At 47.9% G+C, this 20374-nt stretch overlaps 1 protein-coding gene across 3 annotated transcripts; it reads right to left on the reverse strand.

Annotated features, from left to right (window-relative positions):
• Nucleotides 1-10745: 10745 nt before the first annotated feature.
• LOC118095337 (uncharacterized) lies at nucleotides 10746-19752 on the reverse strand. 3 transcript variants are annotated; one of them, XM_035136510.3, is made up of 4 exons: nucleotides 19639-19752; nucleotides 18382-18470; nucleotides 17598-17698; nucleotides 10746-16547 (listed from the first exon to the last, which is right to left on the reverse strand). In XM_035136510.3, exons 1-4 carry the CDS (start codon nucleotides 19645-19647, stop codon nucleotides 14095-14097), a joined length of 2652 nt encoding a protein of 883 aa, XP_034992401.3. In that variant the 5' UTR covers nucleotides 19648-19752; the 3' UTR covers nucleotides 10746-14094. The 3 variants fall into 3 exon arrangements, with proteins under 3 accessions (XP_034992401.3, XP_034992402.3, XP_034992400.3); XM_035136511.3 differs by lacking the exon at nucleotides 19639-19752 and adding an exon at nucleotides 19281-19419; XM_035136509.3 differs by lacking the exon at nucleotides 19639-19752 and adding an exon at nucleotides 18557-18784.
• Between the last annotated feature and the right edge of the window lie 622 nt (nucleotides 19753-20374).

Here is a 20374-nt window from a genome sequence, read left to right on the forward strand (position 1 = left end):
CTGTACATTACTAACCTTTCTTTAGTAGCAAAATCAAACTGAACTGAGGGAAATGAAAATCTAAATCAATAACGATTATATGAAGCCCTGAAACACCTTCTATTACCATTTTTAAAATGCAGTGTACAGGAATGAGTGAGAGGATGCTATTTATTCCACAGAATATGCTTGACTGAGAGCTTAAGAGATAGATCTCCTTTGAACTTAAAAGTATAAAGATATTTAGAATTAGGCAATATTAATAGACAGGTTTTTTCCTGAATTTGCACCATTGCAAAGAGAGATTATATTTTGATCAGCTATATATGCATTTTAAATATATTAGATTCCATGTCTTAAAATATTTTTTTCAGTATTTTGGTTCAATTTGATATGGTTATTGTTTTTAAAGAATCTAATTTAATTAACACTAGTTTTTTGCTCTCTAGTATTTTTTTTTTTTAATTCAATGGATATATTACTATTGTAACTCCTGGACATTCACAGTGAAAACCTACAATGTTTCCTTAAGTCCTGCTGTATTTAATGGAGGTAACTCCCAGGGAAATGCAAAATAGGGTTGTAGCCTAAATTATTAACAGCTGACCGGGATATAATTTTCATATATTTAGTTTAATGTCAGTAACTTAAGCATCACACTATTTTTTCTCTACATTAATCCACAGGAGGCTCCTGTTTGCGTCTCATGGGAGCAGTTTCTACTGTTGGCACGTGGCACCTTGTAAACTTGCTAAGATGTATAATAACTGTTGGAAATGTGGAGAACCTGGTGGGAATACATTACATATATGATGGACATGCAGAGGGATTAAACCATTTTGGAATGATATTCATCTGGAACTAAAAAGAATTTTGAAAGTGAATATTCAAAAACAACAACCACCTGAATCATTCTTATTAGGCATTACCGGTTTGGATATCCCCCCAAAAAACAAGGAAAATCTTTCTGTATGCCACCACACTGTGAGGGTTATAATAGCTACACATTGGAAAAGCAGATATGTACCTACCAGATCTGATCAGATACAAAAACTGTGTAGAGTATGCGGAGTTAGACTACTTATCAGAAAGAATCAATCCAAACAGGAGTTTGTCTCAAACTGGAATTGTTTCAAGGAATAATTGAAGAGTAATTGCTGCAATCTGAAAACGGTAATGGCCTTTGAATAGTTTCTGAATAGTTGAATAGATAACAAATTTAAAAGGAAAATTGATAGATAAGAAAATATTATAAATAAAAAGGCAATGGACCATAGCTGCCAAGTTTTCCCTTTTCTCGCGAGGAAGCCTATTCAGCATAAGGGAATTTCCCTTTAAAAAAGGGAGAACTTGGCAGCTATGCAATGGACAAATATAGGCAATAGGTTTATTAGTACAAAATGGAAGAGACGGAAAGTCATTCATTTATGAGGAACATTATGATTTTAAAATTACATCTTTTTTGTGTACAGTAATACTTGTCGATCTATGATAATAATAATTACGAACATACCGTACTCTGAAAACAAGAATATGTATAATTGTAAGATGTAAAGTTATGATGTAAATATATACTTGTGAGTAATAAAGGAAAAACTAAAATAGAAGAAGAAAAAGAAGAAAAAAAGAATTAGGGAGCAGAGATTCGGTTCAGCTAATTTGCATTTTTCAAAACAATATGCAAAGCAAAACACAGCCCTCCTTCAAAATTCACATTCTCCGAATGGTGTGATGCAGTTCTCCAGCCAAGTAATGTGTACCAAAATGCATGTACTAAAGTATGAATAAAATGCATATATAAAATGCAGTATACCCTGTTTCTCCAAAAATAAGATGTAGCCATAAAATAATCCATAGCAGGATTTTTAAGCATTCAAGGAATATAAGCCATACCCCAAAAATAAGCCATAGTGATAGGTAACCTTGTAGGTTAAAACTGTACCATACTTAATAATAAATAAATAAAAAGACACCCCCTGAAAATAAACCATAGTGGGTTTTGTTTTTTGAAGAAAAATAAATATAAAACGGTGTCTTATTTTCGGAGAAACACGGTACAGTATTAGGGATGTTAATATAAATGTTAAGGGAAATATGCTTTGCAAAAAATGTGCATATTAGGTCAGATTGCACATCAAAACGTTTACACTAAAAGAAATGCACACTAGCATTTTCATGAGGATTAAAAAAGAAAAAAGAAATTTGTAATCTGATGTAGAAATGTGAACTGAATGTCTCATATGGAAAATGAGAAACTGAGGGAGAGAGAAATTGACACACAGCATTTAGCCACCCTGACTTGGAATAGAGGAGATGAATTTCCCCTTTTTAAACTTTTTTTTAAAGTATTGGTCATTGCAACATACTGTACAGGACTGGATCAGTTCTTAGAACCCAGCTGGTCTACTTCTCTATCACAAATCATGTGCAGAATAAAATAACCTCACTTCCAGAGTCAGCTTAATATCATTTGTTGTGCCATGAAGTTGCAATTGTTGTTGTTGTTGTGGTTGTGGTTGTTACCACCTGCCCTGTGCCAGGCGTTATCAAGGCAAATTATAGCAATATAAAATACACCAATAAGAACAGTTTAGTAGTGAATTTAATTTGTTTTAAACTGTTTTTAATGCTGTTTATATCAGGGGTCCCCAGACTTACCGGGCTTTGGGCCGGTTCCCACCGCGCCGATCGCGTGGCGGGCCGGAGGGCGGGGGAGTGCTTACTGGCGTGGCGGCGCACTTCCAGGTCGGAAAAAGCGCCAGAAATCGTTTGTGCGCATGCGTATGGGCCTCCCCCGACCCGGAAGTGCACCAGAAATAACCTCTTCTGGGTCGGGAGAGGCCCATACGCATGCGCACAAAGGATTTTCGGCGCTTTTTTCTGACCTGGAAGATCGCCGCCGCGCTGCGCGCCGTAAGAGCGGGCGGCGGCGAGCGGTGGGGGTCGTCGTGGGCCGGATTGGGAGGCCAATTGGGCCGCATCCGGCCCCCGGGCCGTAGTTTGGGAACCCCTGGTTTATATTATATATCTCTCTCTATGTATTTCCCTTTGGGTGCAGCAAAATTACGGGGAAGAAAAAGGACTTCAAGGAATTAAATTATTTTCCTGTTGCTGCCGTCTTAGACTTCCCTGGAATTATTGAAAAACCAGTCTCTCCCCCCTCTCCCCGCCCAACCAGATAAATAGGAATACTGTACAAGGAGAGCAAACATTTAATATTTCTGGGCCTTTATATTGATTGATTAAATCCACCCTCCCTCGCAAAGGATCCTGGGACTCCTTCCCACTCGCCTACAGAAATGTCCTATTGTAGAAATCGCAAAAAAAAAAAGCAATCTCCGAATTGAGTTTTCACACTACTCCAAATTCAGCTATGTTCCACCCTGACTTTAAAATGAGCAACACATCCAACATTTGCTTTGGAGATAAAACTGAAGTCGTGCAGATTCATTGTAAGCATAAGCTTCTCAAATAATGTAGGCTACCTATTTCCCAAAGCCTCTAAACCCCTAAATTCATTTAATTTGAGATGTGGGGACCATAGCTGCCAAGTTATCCTTTTTTTAAAGGGATTTTCCCTTATGCTGAATAGGCTTCCTCGCGAGAAAAGGGAAAACTTGGCAGCTATGGTGGGGACTGAACCAGAGTCTTTACGCATTCAAAAGCACATGTTCTACCTAGATTGACCGTATGACCTGCTATTATGGGAGGCAGTCCTCTATTTGACGAACTCCTCCATTTAAAGCAGGGGTCAGCAGCCTTTTTCAGCCGTGGGCCGGTCCACCGTCCCTCAGACCATGTGGTGGGCCGGACTATATTTTTTTTGGGGGGGGGGAGAGATGAACAAATTCCTATACCCCACAAATAACCCAGAGATGCATTTTAGAGAAAAGCACACATTCTACTCATGTAAAAACACACTGATTCCCGGACCTACCATGGGCTGGATTGAGAAGGTGATTGGGCCGCATCTGGCCCCCGGGCCTTAGGTTGCCCACCCCTGATTTAAAGGGACCTTGAAAGTGGTGCCCTGCAGCTGCTTTGGACTACAACTCCCATCAGCTCCAGCCAGCAGGCCCAACAGCAGAGCGTCATGGTAGTTGTAGTCAAAAGCGAAGGGATTCTTGGCTAGCCCCCAGTTAGCTGCTGGACTGGACAGGGAGGCACACGGGTCACCTCGTCCGTCTTCTCCATTACGGTGTTGCCTATTTCTATTTCAATTACAATGATTATTAGTGTATGCAATTTTCATGTAAATCGCTTTCCTCTTGCTGCACATTTATGTGTAAGTGTCCACCCTCCCTCTGCTGCCGACCATGGAAAAAAAAACAGGGATTAAGAGTTCCATTTCTGTTTGCAGCTCAGCCACCTCAGCCAGCCAGACCACAGGTTCCCTATCCCTGACTTAAGGACATCAAAGGCTTCCTGGCCTTCTTCTGCTTTCTTTTTCTTTCCCCCACAGGTCTCCAGACTGTTAATCCATTGCAGAAACAGCATGGGCTTCAGAAGAGAAACTGCAACTAGAAAATCCCTTCACAACCCCAGGGCTGCATTTCCAGTCTCCAAACTCTCAGGAGTCGCAAGCGAAGGTTGCCGGGTTGTTGCTGTTTATGCATTGGGTCTCTGTTCGCTGTACAGCAGGCGGAAAACCAACAGGTGTACATTTCTTCAGAAGTGTGATTTCGCTGCCCTTGCAAGGCCTCAGCTCCGCAAGTTCTTCCTATCTGTTGCAAAGGCACATTTGTGTCTACTGCCTCTATTCACATCGAGACAAACTTTTTACATGCTCAGAGGCATGTTTCCCTAAAGAACGATGAATGAAGAGAAGTGTTTCTTGCTGTTCTTTCGCATTTTTGTCTTCAGATTCTTTTTTTTAAAACTTGCCTGTATATTTATGCACAGAACCATCCAATGTGTACATTTATTTGTATATGCCTATATTCCTCGGTTATTCTTTGCAGTTGGCAGCTGTGCTATGCTCCAGTATTCTGAAAATGGGTCCTATTTCATTCCTCCTCTGACTTGCACCTCACAGCCTCATTTGTCTGTTTGTGAACAGGGGGGACGATACCATAGAATCATTGTGGAGTTGGAAGGGACCCTGAGGCTCATCTAGTCCATAGCTGCCAAGTTTTCCCTTTTCTCGCGAGGAAGCCTATTCAGCATAAGGGAAAATCCCTGTAAAAAAGGGATAACTTGGCAGCTATGATCTAGTCCAACCCCCTGCAATGCAGGAATCTTTTGCCCAACATGGGGCTCGAACCCATGACCCTGAGATTCAGTCTCATGCTTTACTGATTGAACTGTCCCAGGCTGTGATGCTTTTACATTTAAACATACAATCATGCAACTTAATATAAATAAATAAATTGTGTTGACAGTGCAGTCCGCAAAAAAAGACCCTAAGAATAAATGTTTGAAAACAACACCTGTGAACTACAGGAAGTGAAGGAAGGAGGGCAGAAGAGATGGAATCTGTCCCTGTGGGTTGTTCCTTGGTAAGATGGAGGAGATGGCAGTACATTAACAGTACTGTACAGTAAATGTACAGTACACGGACACAGGTGGCGCTGTGGGTTAAACCATTGAGCCCAGGCCTTGCCGATCAGAAGGCCGGCGGTTCGAATCCCCGCGACGGGGTGAGCTCCCGTTGCTCGGTCCCAGCTCCTGCCAACCTAGCAGTTCGAAAGCACGTCAAAGTGCAAGTGGATAAATAGGTACCGCTCCAGCGGGAAGGTAAACGGCGTTTCCGTGTGCTGCTCTGGTTCTCCTCTGGTTCTCATGTGCTGGCCACATGACCTGGAAGCTGTACGCCGGCTCCCTCAGCCAATAACGTGAAATGAGCGCCACAACCCCAGAGTCGGTCACGACTGGACCTAATGGCCAGGGGTTGCTTTACCTTCACCTTTACAGTAAATGTACAATTCACAGTACATTTAGGCATGCTTTATGGACCTTGGCAAGGAGTCAGAATAAAGCGAGGAGGAGGAGAGCAGAAGAGGGGGCAAGCTGCCCTATAATTTTGGGGACCAGTGGGGCCTGCTGGGTTGCGGGCAAGGGCCCAGGATCTCTGGTTTCTGTTTGTGGGCCTCCAACAAATTTGCTGCGCCATTTCATTTTGCTGCTAGGAGACATGGCATATTTAAGTTTCCTTCATTCCACCTGTTATTCGGGGAAAGGCTTGCGTTCTGCTTCATCACTAACAAAGCATCCGAAACAGTAACATTTTCAGTCCATTTAAATAAAAAAAACCACACACACACTTCTCTCTCTCTCTCTCTCTCTCTCTCTCTCTCTCTCTCTCTCTCTCACACACACACACACACACACACACACACACACACCACGCTGAATGTTGCTGCATCCCTAAGGTCTTACTTGCTCACAAACTGCTCTTATGTGACTGTTTTGCTTTTCCTTGCCTGCACAACAGACCCACATTCTGCCACGCCAGATGTTAATGTTTCGGTGCCATTTTCCCACAAGGAAAAGGAGGTGAAACAGAAAATGGTGCTGACACTGATGCTATAATAAAAGGGGGGGGGGGAGAGGGAGAGAAAACGGGTCTGGAGAAGATTTGGGCAGTCTGTAGATGGCTGGCATAAGATCACTGCCTATGATTTTATGTTGCAGCTTCCTGGTTTTGAACTCCCAACCCCCACCCCACACTTTGCAGACTGGCGTTCATCTTCCACGGACACAATTTCTCGCGTTGCAACAAAGCTGTCAGTCTTTAAGTTTCCACCGGACTCTTTCATCTTCTTTGCTACGGGGGTTGGTTGGGAATCCTTTTTGGAACAAGCTCCCATTAAAATAATCTTCACCATCATCTTGGCATTTTCCATAGTACAGATGGGTGTTTTGACTTTCATTTCCCGTCAGCATAAAATAAAATACTTGGAGACTTCGTTTGCTTTTACCTAGCAGAAACCGCAACATTTCCCTGCCACGGGATGATTTCCAAGTCAAATTGTTTTTCTCCCGCCACCGAACCTTTGAAGCTGTAGAATTTCCACCCACCCATCAATAACAGCTGCAGGAAAGCGATGTATGTTACAGCTAGTAGGAGAATTATGACTCAGAATCAAGTTTTCGGGTTTGGATTTCGGGTTTTGGATCAATGAAATGTGGGGCCTACAACTGCAGGCCATTTTCCTGTTCCCAAATCCTATTTAAAAGTCAATTTCATTTTAGCTAGTTTGTGGGGGGTGGGGGAATGCAGGTTTACCACTCAAACGACCTTCCTTTCTTTGCATTCATCAAAACTGTGGTTTACTAAAAATATATAATAAAACATAAAAAGTATTGATAAAAGAAGTTTAAAACACGTATTGATCAAAAAGCAACATGGAACATCTGCAGTGAGAGATTTTACTTTCTTGGGTTCCATGATCACTGCAAACGGTTACAGCAGTCATGAAATTAAAAGACGCCTGCTTCTTGGGAGAAAAGCAATGACAAACCTAGAAAGCATCTTAAAAAGCAGAGACATCACCTTGCCGACAAAGGTCCATATAGTTAAAGCTATGGTTTTCCCAGTAGTGATGTATGGAAGTGAGAGCTGGACCATAAAGAAGGCTGATCGCTGAAGAATTGATGCTTTTGAATTATGGTGCTGGAGGAGACTCTTGGGAGTCCCATGGACTGCAAGAAGATCAAACCTATCCATCCTTAAGGAAATCAGCCCTGAGTGCTCACTGGAAGGACAGATCCTGAAGCTGAAGCTCCAATACTTTGGCCACCTCATGAGAAGAGAAGACTCCCTGGAAAAGACCCTGATGCTGGGAAAGATTGAGGGCACTAGGAGAAGGGGACGACAGAGGATGAGATGGTTGGACAGTGTTCTCGAAGCTACGAACATGAGTTTGACCAAACTACGGGAGGCAATGGAAGACAGGGGTGCCTGGCATGCTATTGTCCATGGGGCCACAAAGAGTTGGACACGACTAAATGACTAAACAACAACAACAACATGGAACTTCTGCGTGTCTGATTAGGCTTGCCTAAACCAAAATGTTTTAAGGCTAGGGCTGCCATATGCCTGGATTTTCTCAGACATTAACAGGATTTCAAAGAAGGAATTGGACGTCGGGGGGGGGGGGGAATTTCTGAAAGGCGGCACTTTGTCCTGGATCTTAGGCAAGTCAAGTTTTTGTAAACAACTTTTAGGGTGTCCTGGTTTTTAAAATATTTAAGCAGGCACTGGAAAGAGCGGAACGAGCATTATGCAGCATGTGTAACAATGCCAGTTGTACAGGTTGAAGCAATTGAGTGGGCATATATGGGGTTAGGGCAGGCATCCCCAAACTTCGGCCCTCCAGATGTTTTGGACTACAATACCCATCACCCCTGACCACTGGTCCTGTTAGCTAGGGATCATGGGAGTTGTAGGCCAAAACATCTGGAGGGCCACAGTTTGGGGATGCCTGGGTTAGGGGGTCCTGCAACTAAACTGGTCCCAAGCTGTTAAGGGCTTTGTATACAACCAGTGCAAATCTCTGAGCAGAGGCGTTCTATGCAGGCATATGCAATCTCACTACCTGCCAGCAATGGTGCTACACCGAAGAAAAGGACACCAAGAACTCTGACCAGAAATTTCAATGTTAGGAATAAATCCTGCTCGCGAGTTACAGTCAAATAAGGTATGTATTCTGGTAAGACTAGCAGTCTTGAACAGAACAAATGAATACAAACAAGAAATTAGCTTCAAGTTCACTAGAGTATATGTATCTTGAAATAAATGTTACAACTTAGAATTCACGGTAGTGTGTGTAAATAATAGGACATTACAGTGTAAAGACACAAAAGATATCAACTAATAATATCCGTAAATATCAGTCCGATTCCAAAAGGGTCATTTTACGTAGAGCCGGAATGCCGAGTTGATTCAGTAAAAGAACCCAGGACAGGGCCCTGTTTCGATGTGGACGTCTTCGTCAGCTAATTTATGAGGTCGTGTTGATTTGTGAAATAGAATTCTATGTTTTTTCAAATATCGTGTTTGAGTTTGTGGAGATCAGCACACAGAAACGCATAGAAATATTCAAATACACGCTGATCTCCACAAACTCAAGACATGATATTTGAAAAACATCTGGAGGGCTGAGTTTGCCTATGCCTGTGCTACAGCATTCTCCACTGTGCAGCTTAGAATCATAGAATTGGAAGGGACCCCTGAGGGTCATCTAGTCCAACCCCCTGGAATCTCAACTAAAGGATCCGTGACAGATGGCCATCCAGACTCTGCTTAAAATCAGGATCAAGTGCAAGGGAAGCCCCACACAGAGTGCATTGTAGTAACCCAATCACCTGAATTGCTTATCATCGTATGTACATACATAACAATTTCACATGCTAACATCTGCCTGTCACACAAGATTGGATCCATGGGCCCACCTTCAGAACACACTCCCCACGTACTCCAGTCTGAAGTGCCCCCCCCCAAAAAAACACTATCCTTGTCCATCATTTCCCCAGAGATAGAGGTACTCTGCCTTAAACACCTTTATAGCAGCCATACGGTAAATCCAACAGGTGCAGATGCCCTGCTGGAGAAACAGTGATTAGAAGGAGAATCAGTTCTGACATTGAGAACAGGAACAGCAGGCTACTGCTGCTCTCTGGTGGGCAAAGTGAGTTATAGCAGCAACAGAGCTGTCCTTCCTTTACTGCTTGCGTCTTCCCAGAATAGCATTAATTATTGGACAGCGCCATGTCCACACTATTTGTTGCATTTAAAACGTTTTTTTTTTTAAAAAAAACAATTTAATTTTTTTGAGTCAACTGCTTGCTCACTTTACTGAATATGCATTCATGTACCTGTTGAAGACATAACAATCCCAACCGTGACAACAGCTGGCTCTGCTGCAGTACTCCATATTTGAAGGATGCCCATCTCTCCTGTGGCTGGACTGCACTTCTCCAGTTTGGGAGGAGCTAAAGGGGGAAATAGCCTCTCCTTCCTCCTAGCCCACTGGACCCAAGTGGCGCTGTGGGTTAAACCACTGAGCCTAGGGCTTGCTGATCAGAAGGTCGGCGGTTCAAATCCGTGTGACGGGGTGAGCTCCCATTGCTTGGTCCCAGCTCCTGCCAACCTAGCAGTTCGAAAGCACGTCAAAATGCAAGTAGATAAATAGGAACCGCTACAGCGGGAAGGTAAACGGCGTTTCCGTGCGCTGCTCTGGTTTGCCAGAAGCGGCTTTGTCATGCTGGCCACATGACCTGGAAGTTATACGCCGGCTCCCTCGGCCAATAATGCGAGATGAGCGCGCAACCCCAGAGTCGGTCACGACTGGACCTAATGGTCAGGGGTCCCTTTACCTTTACCTCCTAGCCCACCAGCTGAAGTCCGATGATGTCTGACAGTGTGGAGCAGAATCTTAACTGTTACATCCCTGGCAAGCTGTTATTAGGTCTGTGGTTCAAACCTGCTTACAACCCAATCCGTATTCACTAAAAACAACATACCCTTATATTCAGGCGGTGTATATGTTGCAATTACAGAACAGTAAAAAAAAAAAAAAAGCTGCAGAATTATATTGGCCACGGCATTCAGCTCCCTTCCTTTTCATTCTACCCACCCACCCAACGACCAGGTTTCTTGTGTTTCTAAAGATACGTTTAATCCTGTGTGGGTGGTGAATCCCAGCAACGCAAACAGTTGATGCATAAAATTTATTGCAGTCAGGGGAAAAGGTTCGGTGCTCCTCCTTGCCCTGCCCTGTTCCAAGCGTCACCAGCAAAACAAATGAAGCAAAACAAAGATAAACCATGCACGTTTGCATAATTTTATTCAGGTTGCAGAATCCACCTTTGTGTCGTTGCGGAATTTTCGTCACTTTGGAGCAGAATTATTATCGTTTCTTTTTAAATCATCACAGAAGGGCACACAGATCTGACTACGCCTTTTGTAATCACGGAAGACCATGCACATACAAGCCAAGTACTGTAGCACCCAGCCATTAACTGAAGCATAAAATGGGAGAAGACCCTTTGCTCAGGGGTTGAGCAGAGACTTCAGCAGACAAACGGTCCCCGGTATCTCCAGCTTTAAAAATGGACCTAAGGAAGCCGGGCTGGAAAGGACCATACAGACCAGCCACTGCCATTTAGTGTTGGTAGATGGAAACACAGAAGCTCAAAATGCTACTATTTTGTGCCTTAGCACAGACCAGAGGTGGAGAACCTGTTGCCTTCCAGATGATGCTGTACTCCAGCTCCCATCAGCGCCAGCCAGCATGGCAAAAGGCTACAATGATGAGAACTGTAGTCTCACAACATCTGGAAGGCCATGGGCTCCCCACTTCTGCCATAGCCTAGCCCCTCGGCACCCATACAAGACACTACCTCCTAGTCGCACATGCACACTGGGCACCCACAATGTTGGGTGGAACCCGACACACCCGCATTGAACACTGCGGGGCTCATTTCTGAATAAACACGTGAATTGCAGTGGGGCACCACCGATGGTCTCTCCCTCCTATCTTTTATGATACATATCCCTAAGATAAATATTAGCATTTCCATCTAACTTCATTTCTAATGAACTTTCCACCCTGTTAATAAAAAAAATAAATGAATCTCAGAGGGGTTCCATTTGGGCTTTTTTCTTGGGGTGGGGGTCATTAAAAGGGAGTTCCACTTGTGGGGGAAAACTCCTTTTGACTAAACTGGGAGCAGATACCCAGCACAATACAGTCCTTTATATATATCTTTTTTTTCCTCCAAAGAACATTTTTAAAACTCTTGCCCAGGAAGAATTTTCTTTCCCCACCCCATCTCCAATATCCTGACCCAGACGAGTCCCTCCCCAAACAGCAGTTTCTTTTAAAGGCAATAAAGAAAATATGCCAGCCATCAGCCCCATTCATTTCCTCCACAAATCAGCCTGAGAGGAACAGAAAGTGGAGAAACTAAGAGGAGGTGACGTTTTGCCCCTGTGTGGGAAGAGTTTAGTTTTTCTTGTTTGTTTAAACATCATGCAAACTAGCTATATTTACACTTTCCTTCCTTTCTTTCACTCATTGCCCTTAATAGTTTAGACCAGGAACTAGCGGCCCTCCGTATGTTGATGGACTACAACTCCCATCATCCCTGACAGCTATGTCCCCCGGGGCTGTGGGGAGCTGGACTCCAGCAACATCTGGAAGGCCACAGGTTCTCCATTGCTGGCACGGATCTTGCTTCCTCAGTTGGACCAGCCGCTCACACAAAATGGCCGCCAGGTGTCATTTAACGACTGACCCCTCTTCACAGGGAATTCTGAGAACTGTAGCTCTTCGAAGGGCACAGGGGTTTCCAAACAGCCCTCGGCACCCTTCACAAACTGCAGCTCCCAGAATCCTTTGGGGGAAGCCATGACTGTTTAAAGCGGTATCAGAGTACTTTAAATGTATGGTGTGTATGTGACCTCAGAATAGAGGGGACAATGATGCGAGGACAGAAATGCCAGGCGGTCCTCCTCCAAAAATGCTTCGATGAGGGCAGAAATACTCTCATTCGCCCAGAGACCTGGGCCTCAAAACTCTTTTTAGTAACTTTGGGGGGGGGAACAGCCCAAACCATCTCACATTGACAATAGGGAGGATAAAAGGGTGGGTAACTAACCCCCAAAAGTTTCTTGGAGGGACAGCAGAATAAATGTAACAGAAAAATAAACAAACCTTCTCAAATGTTTTCCCAATTTTTCAAAAGATAGTTTTGACTATCACCGCCCCCGCCCCCCTCACCAAGCTCATGGTGTCCAAGAACAGAAGACCCTGGTACATTTGACAGGCTCCTGCTGGGAACAAAGTAAGGCCTAAAGCCCCGAGTTCAAGTTCAGAGGACAATGGCCAGCTTCCATGTCTGTCCCTTCTCTGTTGGGGTCTCCTTAACATCCGGTAAACAAAACTGGCTCAAGGATGAATTTCAGGCTTTGAAATGGGAGTCTCACACAGGCTAAATATAAAGTTTCAGGTGTTACGTAATTCAGTCAGGGACTGAATTCAGATCGCTGAAACTTTAAGATGAGAATCAGAAGTCTGAAATTAGAAAATTAACCAGGGCATGACGGCAAAGATTAGTGATGCTCAGTGAACGAGACAAGAATCTACGAGGTTTGCTCCCTTGGGGAAATCCCAGAAACAGCACAAAGACCATTTTAGATTTTAGAGAAGGAGATGGAAATTGAAGTTGCGGGACCATCAGTTTGCAAAGGGTGGTTCTGTCAGCACCATTAGAGGTTCAAAATCCGTTTCCTGTTTGCGTGAAGGCCAGGCCTCAGAGTCAGGATGCAGAAGGCTATACAGTGGTACCTCGGTTTATGAACACAATTGGTTCCGGAAGTCTGTTCATAAACTGAAGCGTTCATAAACTGAAGCGAACTTTCCCATTGAAAGTAATGGAAAGTGGATTAATCCGTTCCAGACGGTCCGCGGAGTAACCGTTCATAAACTGAAGCGAACTTTTCCATTGAAAGTAATGGAAAGTGGATTAATCCGTTCCAGACGGGTCCGTGAAGTACTTAAACTGAAGCGTTCATAAACTGAAACATGGGTGTAATTGGTTCCGGAAGTCTGTTCATAAACTGAAGCGTTCATAAACTGAAGCGAACTTTCCCATTAAAAGTAATGGAAAGTGAATTAATCCGTTCCAGATGGGTCCGCGGTGTTCATAAACTGAAAATTCATAAACCGAGGTGTTCATAAACCGAGGTTCCACTGTACAGTGGTACCTCGGGTTACAGACGCTTCAGATTACAGACTCCGCTAACCCAGAAATAGCACCTCGGGTTAAGAACTTTGCTTCAGGATGAGAACAGAAATCGCGCGGCGGCAGCGGGAGGCCCTATTACCTCAGGTTAAGAACAGTTTCAGATTAAGAACGGACCTCCGGAACAAATTATGTTCTTAACCTGAGGTACCACTGTACTCAGGGACAGATTGAAGGGGCAAAATTTGAGATGAAAGGTCAGGATCAGGGCACAGCCCAAGTCCACTGGTCTGTATTCTTAGAAAGGGATCTCCTGTTTAGATGTAGGAAACTGAGAGCAAGCAAGGAAGGCCCGTTGGTGCTCAGAGAAGGCCAAAAATGGGGGGAGGGCTTCCTGCTTCCCCCCTCCCCTTCCTCACAGGGTCAGGGAGCAAGGTGAGTACGCTGGTGTTTGGAGAAAGCGGAACTCCACCGGAACGACTTCCCGCAGGCGCCGCAGACATACGGGCGGGTGCCGGCGTGCTGGTGCTGGTGCTCAGCTAGGTTGCCGCGCTGCCGGAAGCTCTTGCCGCAGACGGGGCAGCGGTACGGCCTCTCGGCTGTATGAACTCGCCGGTGCTTGACCAGGTGCGAGTTCTGGGTGAAAGATTTGCCGCAGGAGGTGCAGGCGTAGGGCCTCTCGCCGGTGTGCGTCCGCTGGTGCTGGATGAGGTTGGAGCTCTGCCGGAAGCCCTTGCCGCACTCGGTGCACCGGAAAGGGCGGGCGCCCGTGTGCGTGGCCTGGTGCTTGGCTAGGTAGGAGCCCAGGGCGAAAGCCTTGCCACAGATCGCGCAGCAGTGCGCCTTGCCCGGGGCGTGCGTGCGGCGGTGCTCCGCCAAGTTGGAGCTTTGGCTAAAGATTTTGCCGCAGTCGGGGCACTTGAACGGCTTCTCGCCGGTGTGCGTCACCTGGTGCCGCAGGAGCTTCGAGCTCTGCGCAAAGCCCTTGCCGCAATCGGGGCATTTGTAGGGGCGCTCCGCCGGGTGGCAGCTGCGGCAGTGCTCGGTGAGTCGGCAGCGCCACACGAAGGTCTCGCCACACTGAGGACACCGGGCCGGAGGGTCGCGTTGGTGTTGCCGCAGCCCCGAAAGCAACACGAAGCCCTTGCCGCACGCTGGGCACCGGAAAGGCCTCTCCTCGCCCAAGTGGCGACGCTGGTGCCTCCCCAGCTTGCCACTGTCTGGAAAACGTTCACCGCACGTCGGGCAGCGGTAGGCATCGTCGTCTGACATGTGGGTGCGCTCGTGCGCCGCCAGCGTGGCAAATAGCGCAAAGGACTTGCCGCACACGGCGCAGGAGTACAGCTTGTCTAAGGCAGCCTCAGTTGTGTGGCTCAGCTGGTGAATCACAAGCTCCGAGTCACTAGGAAACGTTTCGCCACACTGGTGGCAGTAGTGGGATCTTCCATCCGCCCCATGGCTCACTTTATGCTCCAGGAGATCACTACTGTCCAGGAAGCAAGTGCTGCAGATGCTACATTTATAAGGCTTCTCTTCTGCCTCCTCATCTCCTTTGCCAGCATGACTTGCTTGGTGAAGGACCAACTCATCACGATCAAGGAAGGTTTTCCCACACGGGGGGCAGGGAAACGATTCCACTTCCAGGTGGATTCTCTGGTGTGCGGCCAAAGCAGTGGCCTCGGCAAAGTGGGCCCCACACTCTGGACACTCAAAGGGATTCTCCTTCCCATTGCGGGTGCTCTGGGGCTCCTCCAAGCCAGAGCTATCGGGGAAGTTCTCTCCTCCTTGGTGGCAGAAGTGGGATAACTCTCCAAGGTGTAGTCTCTGATGTATCTGGAGGGCAGAGTTTTCAGAGAAGCAAGCATGACAGTCAGGGCATTTGTGTGGCTTCTCCTCCACACTGTGACTTGCCACGTGGGTGCCTAGTTCTGACTGGTCAGGGATGGTTTCTCCACACTGATGGCAGCCATGAGCAACTTCACTCAGATGGATTCTTTGGTGCTGAGTCAGCTCAGAACTCTGCCTGAAGCCTTCCCCACATTCAGAACACATAAAGCTTTTCTCTTCTTCTTCCTCCTCCTCCCCCTCCTCCTCTGCACGGTCATTTTGCTGCCCACCTGCATCTGAGCCCTCAAGCGAAGCTTCTTCATTTTGCTGCCTGCCCCAATCTGCGGCTGGCAGCGGAGTAGAGCAGGGCACTTCTGCAGTGACATTCCCCCAGCCGCTGCCGTTGGCGCGATGGTTGCGCATGTGCTTGGCCAGGTCAGAGCTGACGCCGAAGCAGCGGCCGCACTCCCTGCACAGGTAGGGCTTTTCGCCGGTGTGGGTCCGCCGGTGCGTGACAAGGGTGGACTTGCGCCCGAACCGCTTCCCGCAGTCGGGGCAAGCGTGGGGGCGCTCGCCCGAGTGCGTGCGCAAGTGGTGCGCCAGGGTGGAGCTCTGTGAGAAACGGGCCCCACACTGGTGGCACCGGAAAGGCTTCTCCCCCGTGTGTACCCGCTGGTGCTCCGCGAGCGTAGAGCCCCGGGCGAAGCGCTTCCCGCACTCGCCGCAGGCATGGGGGCGGCGCCCGCCGTGCGCCTTGAGGTGCTCCGCCAGCGAGGAGCTCCAGCTGAAGCCGCGGCCGCATTCGGGGCACCGGAAAGGGCGCTCCCCGGTGTGGATCCTCTGGTGCTTAACCAGGTTTGAGCTCTGGGCAAAGCCCTTGCCACACTCCGAGCAGTGGAACGGCCGGGGGTCTGCGGCGACAGAGGCCTTTGCGTCTTTCTCTCCTGATGCTGCTTGGCCCCAGTCCCAGCTCTCCAGGAAAGTCGAGGCCCCTTGCTCCTCAGCACCCTCCACCACTTCCTCCTCTTCCTCACTTGGTGTGTCAGAGCCTGGCGGGAGAAAGGAAGATCGTGAAGAAATGCGGCGCTGGATCAGGCCTATTGTCACAGGACATGTAGGCAAGTGAGGCTACAGGGAACCAGGCAGAGGGCCTTCTCGGTAGTGGAGCCCTCCCTGTGGAACACCCTCCCTTCAGATGTCAAGGAAATAAACAACTATCTGATTTTTAGAAGACACCTGAAGGCAGCCCTGTTTAGGGAAGTTTTTAATGTTTGATGTTTTATCGTGTTTTTAATACTCTGTTGGGAGCCACCCAGAGTGTATAAATAAATTGTTGTTGTTGTTATCACACAGTTCGAAGTTGGAGTTAATTCTTTATTAGCAAACAGCGACCCTCACAGACTTGGCTGAGTGTCACGTCTAATGGGGATAGCAACTCATCTCCCACCCTGTGGGAGGGGTTTTGTCTCCATGGAGCATTTGCTGAGACTGAAGATCACTGCCTCCCCGTAGCTTCCTAGGTCCCCTCCTCTCCCGGTCTTTCTTTCTAGCAATCAGAAACTGTGCCTGCCTGCAGCCAGCCTCTCCTCCCCACCTTTCATGCCTCGTCTGGTTCTGGGAAACCAGTGAACAGCTGCATATTCCTGCACTGGAGGGGATTTTGGACTAGGCAATCCTCAGGGTTCCTTCTGACTCTACAGCTTTATGGTTCTATGAAAACCAAGCATAGAACAAAATCATCATAGGAAACAGGTATGAAATAGCAAAGCAGGAGACAAAGAGGGGGGCAGAGGTTGGTTAGGGCTGAGAGAAACAGAAAAGTAACACCTGCCCCACACATCTAAAGCGCATGGATTCACCCAAAGAATCCTGGGAACTACAGTTTACCCCCTCCACCCTTAACAAACTACAACTTGCGGGATCCTTTGGGGGAAGCCAAGTGCTTTAAATGTATGGGGTGGATGTGGCCAAAGACCAACCAGCCCAAGGTCACCCCCGTGAGCGTCATGGCCATGTGGGGATGTTGAGCTTGATTCCCCCAAAGTCCTAACCGCTAGACAGCATTGCCCCCTCCGTGCAAGCAAGCCATTGCTCCTTACCTGCTTGGACCACTGTCAGCTCCTGCCTCTCTCCCGGCTCTGGCAGCTGCATCTCCTCCCCGTGCTCCATCCAGGGAAAATATGGTTTGACAACTACGAACCTAAAGGACAAGCCATTTAGACAGGGCAACCTTACAGAACCTTCGTCACACAAATCTCACATGCCCATTAAAAATAAAGAAAAATCCAAGGGTTGGGGTGGCCCAAAAGTCCTTTAGTTTTTTTCACAGTGGATGTTCACACTGAAATATGGGTTCCCTGAGCCAGTGAATCAAAGACCTACATTGACCAGAAGAACACTTGTCATTTTCTCCCAAGTGACTCTCCTTTCTGTATTGCACAAATGATGCCTAGATCAATCACCCCAAACATTGTGATGGGCAGGCGAGGCCTTAGTGGTTGTGTCACCACCGGGCACTGCCTGGTTGACGGTGGGCCCATGACAGGGCCTTTTCGGTGGTGGCCCCGTGTTTGTGGAATGAGGTGAGGTGCCCAGGGAATTGGGAGAAGCCAATATTCCTTGGGCACACAGTTCTGCGACCACCACCACCTGCCAAGGCCAGAGTTCTTGCAAAAGTGCCACATCGAAGTCTCAAGCGCCACATACCAGAGCATATGCAACCCTGGGACTGTTAAGTGTCACACAGCCTGGTCTTGCACGTTTCCCCAGAAGAAAGACCCAGCTGAGTTCACTCACTCCCAGGTAAATGGGCATAGAATTGAGCAGCCCTCATTGGGTTTATAAAGGTAAGGAAAGGAAAAGGAGAAAGAAAGTGGATTGTACTTTGGGACACTGGAATCATCTTCCTCCAGAGGAAAGGGTCCACTGTTTTCAGCATCTACTGGGAAGCCTGGGTAGGGTACCGATTCCATCTGCATGGGAGAGAAGAGAGTGTCAGTAGATGGGGACAAAGCTGGACTGTAGAAGCAGCACCCCTCTCTCCCTCTCTGACACTTACACACACAGGGATGAGAGAGGGAAAGGCAAGCCAGCAGGCAGGCATTTCGCACCCACGCCATAACTTTAAAGCAGCCTTATACCACTGTTAAAAGTCATGGCTTCTCCCACAAAGAATCCTGGGAATTGTAGCTCGGCATAAAGACGAATCAGAGCTCGCCTTTCAGGGTTGTTGTGAGAATGGCGCATGATGTATGCAGAGGGTAAGATAAAACAATGTAAATCACACCTAGAAAAAAAGTATCCAAGTCAGACTCTTTGTCACTCGTGCACCATACCTTTAAACTACTCTATGCATCACTCTTTTTTGGGCTCCCACACACCCCAAAAAAAGAATCATGGGAACTGTAGTTTGTCAAGGCTGCTGGCCTCGCAGAACTACATGTCCCAGCACCCTCGACAAACTACAGTTCCCAGGATTTTCCAAGGTGGTATTGGAGTGTTCTGAATGTATGGCGTGACTCCGGGGGAAATCTTGTGGCGGAACCGAAGCTGGGAAGGAAAACTGAGCCTGCTTCGGTTTACGGTGCCACGCGCATGCCCCAGGGACACGCACATCCCGCAGGTCCGCTCGGGGCCTAAAGGGAGCGACCCCCTCTCTGCAAAGGATCGCGCTTGGGAAGGGTCGGGTCATCGGGGCCACATCCTTACACCATCCTCTTTGCACCTCGGAACCGCAGGTCCTTCCCTATAGGAATCTCGAGGTCTCCGTAGCCTCCTTTTACCTCCCAAGTTCTTGCTTTTCGCTGGGCTCTCTCATCTCCGCATGTCAGGGCAGAGGGAGCGCGCTGCTCTCCATAAACCCAACATCACCCAGCCCCGGACAGAGCGCACAAGCGCAGCAGCTTCGGGGGCGCCTTCCGCGAGGGCCCCCTTTCCCGATCCCCGGGCCTGTAAACCTTAGCCTCGTTGCCAGCCCCCCCCCCCTTTGCCAGGATCTTTGTCCCTTCTCCCGCCCCCGGGACAGCGTACGGCCTGGCCTTTTCCAAGGTCCCTTGGTATTGTGCGCAGCTGGGTGCCTTCCGGCGAAGGCTCCCCCTTTCCTCCCCAGCCCCTCACCCGCGCTGCGCTGCCACCCCTTACCGTCTCCATAGCCCCCCTGCACGGCTCGCAGCACGCGAGGGGTTAAGCCCGGCAGACAATGCACCACCACCAGGCCCAGCTCCGCCTCCTCCTGCCCGCCTGGCCCTCCCGCTTGGCTCCGCTCCCCCCTTCCCTTCTCCGGCGCACCAGGAGCACTAGGAACCAGACTGGAGATCTCTTGCGTGTGCAGCCTTCCGACCTCCCTCCCCCCCCCCACATCTCCCACCAGGCAGGGACAAGAGCTGATGGGGGGGGCGGTTGTCAGGGGTGGAATCACACTCCCCGCCCTAATCCCCATGGCAAAAGCCGAAGGGCTCCGTGGATGAGTCGTGGCGGGCGCGCGGAGACAGCGCGCGTTGTAGTAAAATGACCTTGGGTAATTCATTTCTTCACCCACGCACGCGTTGTTAGCCAGCCAGCCTGGCTGGATCAGATTATGTCCGTAGGGCAGAAATACTGTTTCATTAGTCCCACGAGAATAGAGGACAACGGGGGGGGGGGGAAGGAAACCTACTTGGCATTCCCCAGTGGGGAAAGGGTTAGAAAAATAGATTGCCCCCAAGACACTGTGTATTAGGAAAGGAGTGTCAATTGCTTAATAGGCAATGACTTAATAGGCGCCACCCCAAATATGCTTTCTTATGCTTTCAGTGACAGGAATGACATAGTGCCCCCAGAGCATGTGAAGTCAAGGCGAAATTGTCTTTGAACTCGTGCAGAGGCCCTAAGTAAGCAA

The sequence above is a fragment of the Zootoca vivipara genome, chromosome 12, assembly GCF_965207765.1.
Source record: "Zootoca vivipara chromosome 12, rZooViv2.hap1.1, whole genome shotgun sequence".
Taxonomy (NCBI): Eukaryota; Metazoa; Chordata; class Lepidosauria; order Squamata; family Lacertidae; genus Zootoca; species Zootoca vivipara.

Bases quoted from the DNA above. Each gene is read 5' to 3' on its own strand.
- LOC118095337 (XM_035136509.3), bottom strand. From the start codon at position 18,601: ATGCCTGCCTGCTGGCTTGCCTTTCCCTCTCTCATCCCTGTGTGT. The intron at 18,471-18,556 runs GTAAGTGTCAGA...TCTCCCATGCAG, and splicing joins CCTCTCTCATCCCTGTGTGT to ATGGAATCGGTACCCTACCC. The intron at 17,699-18,381 runs GTACAATCCACT...CTTGTCCTTTAG, and splicing joins GATGATTCCAGTGTCCCAAA to GTTCGTAGTTGTCAAACCAT.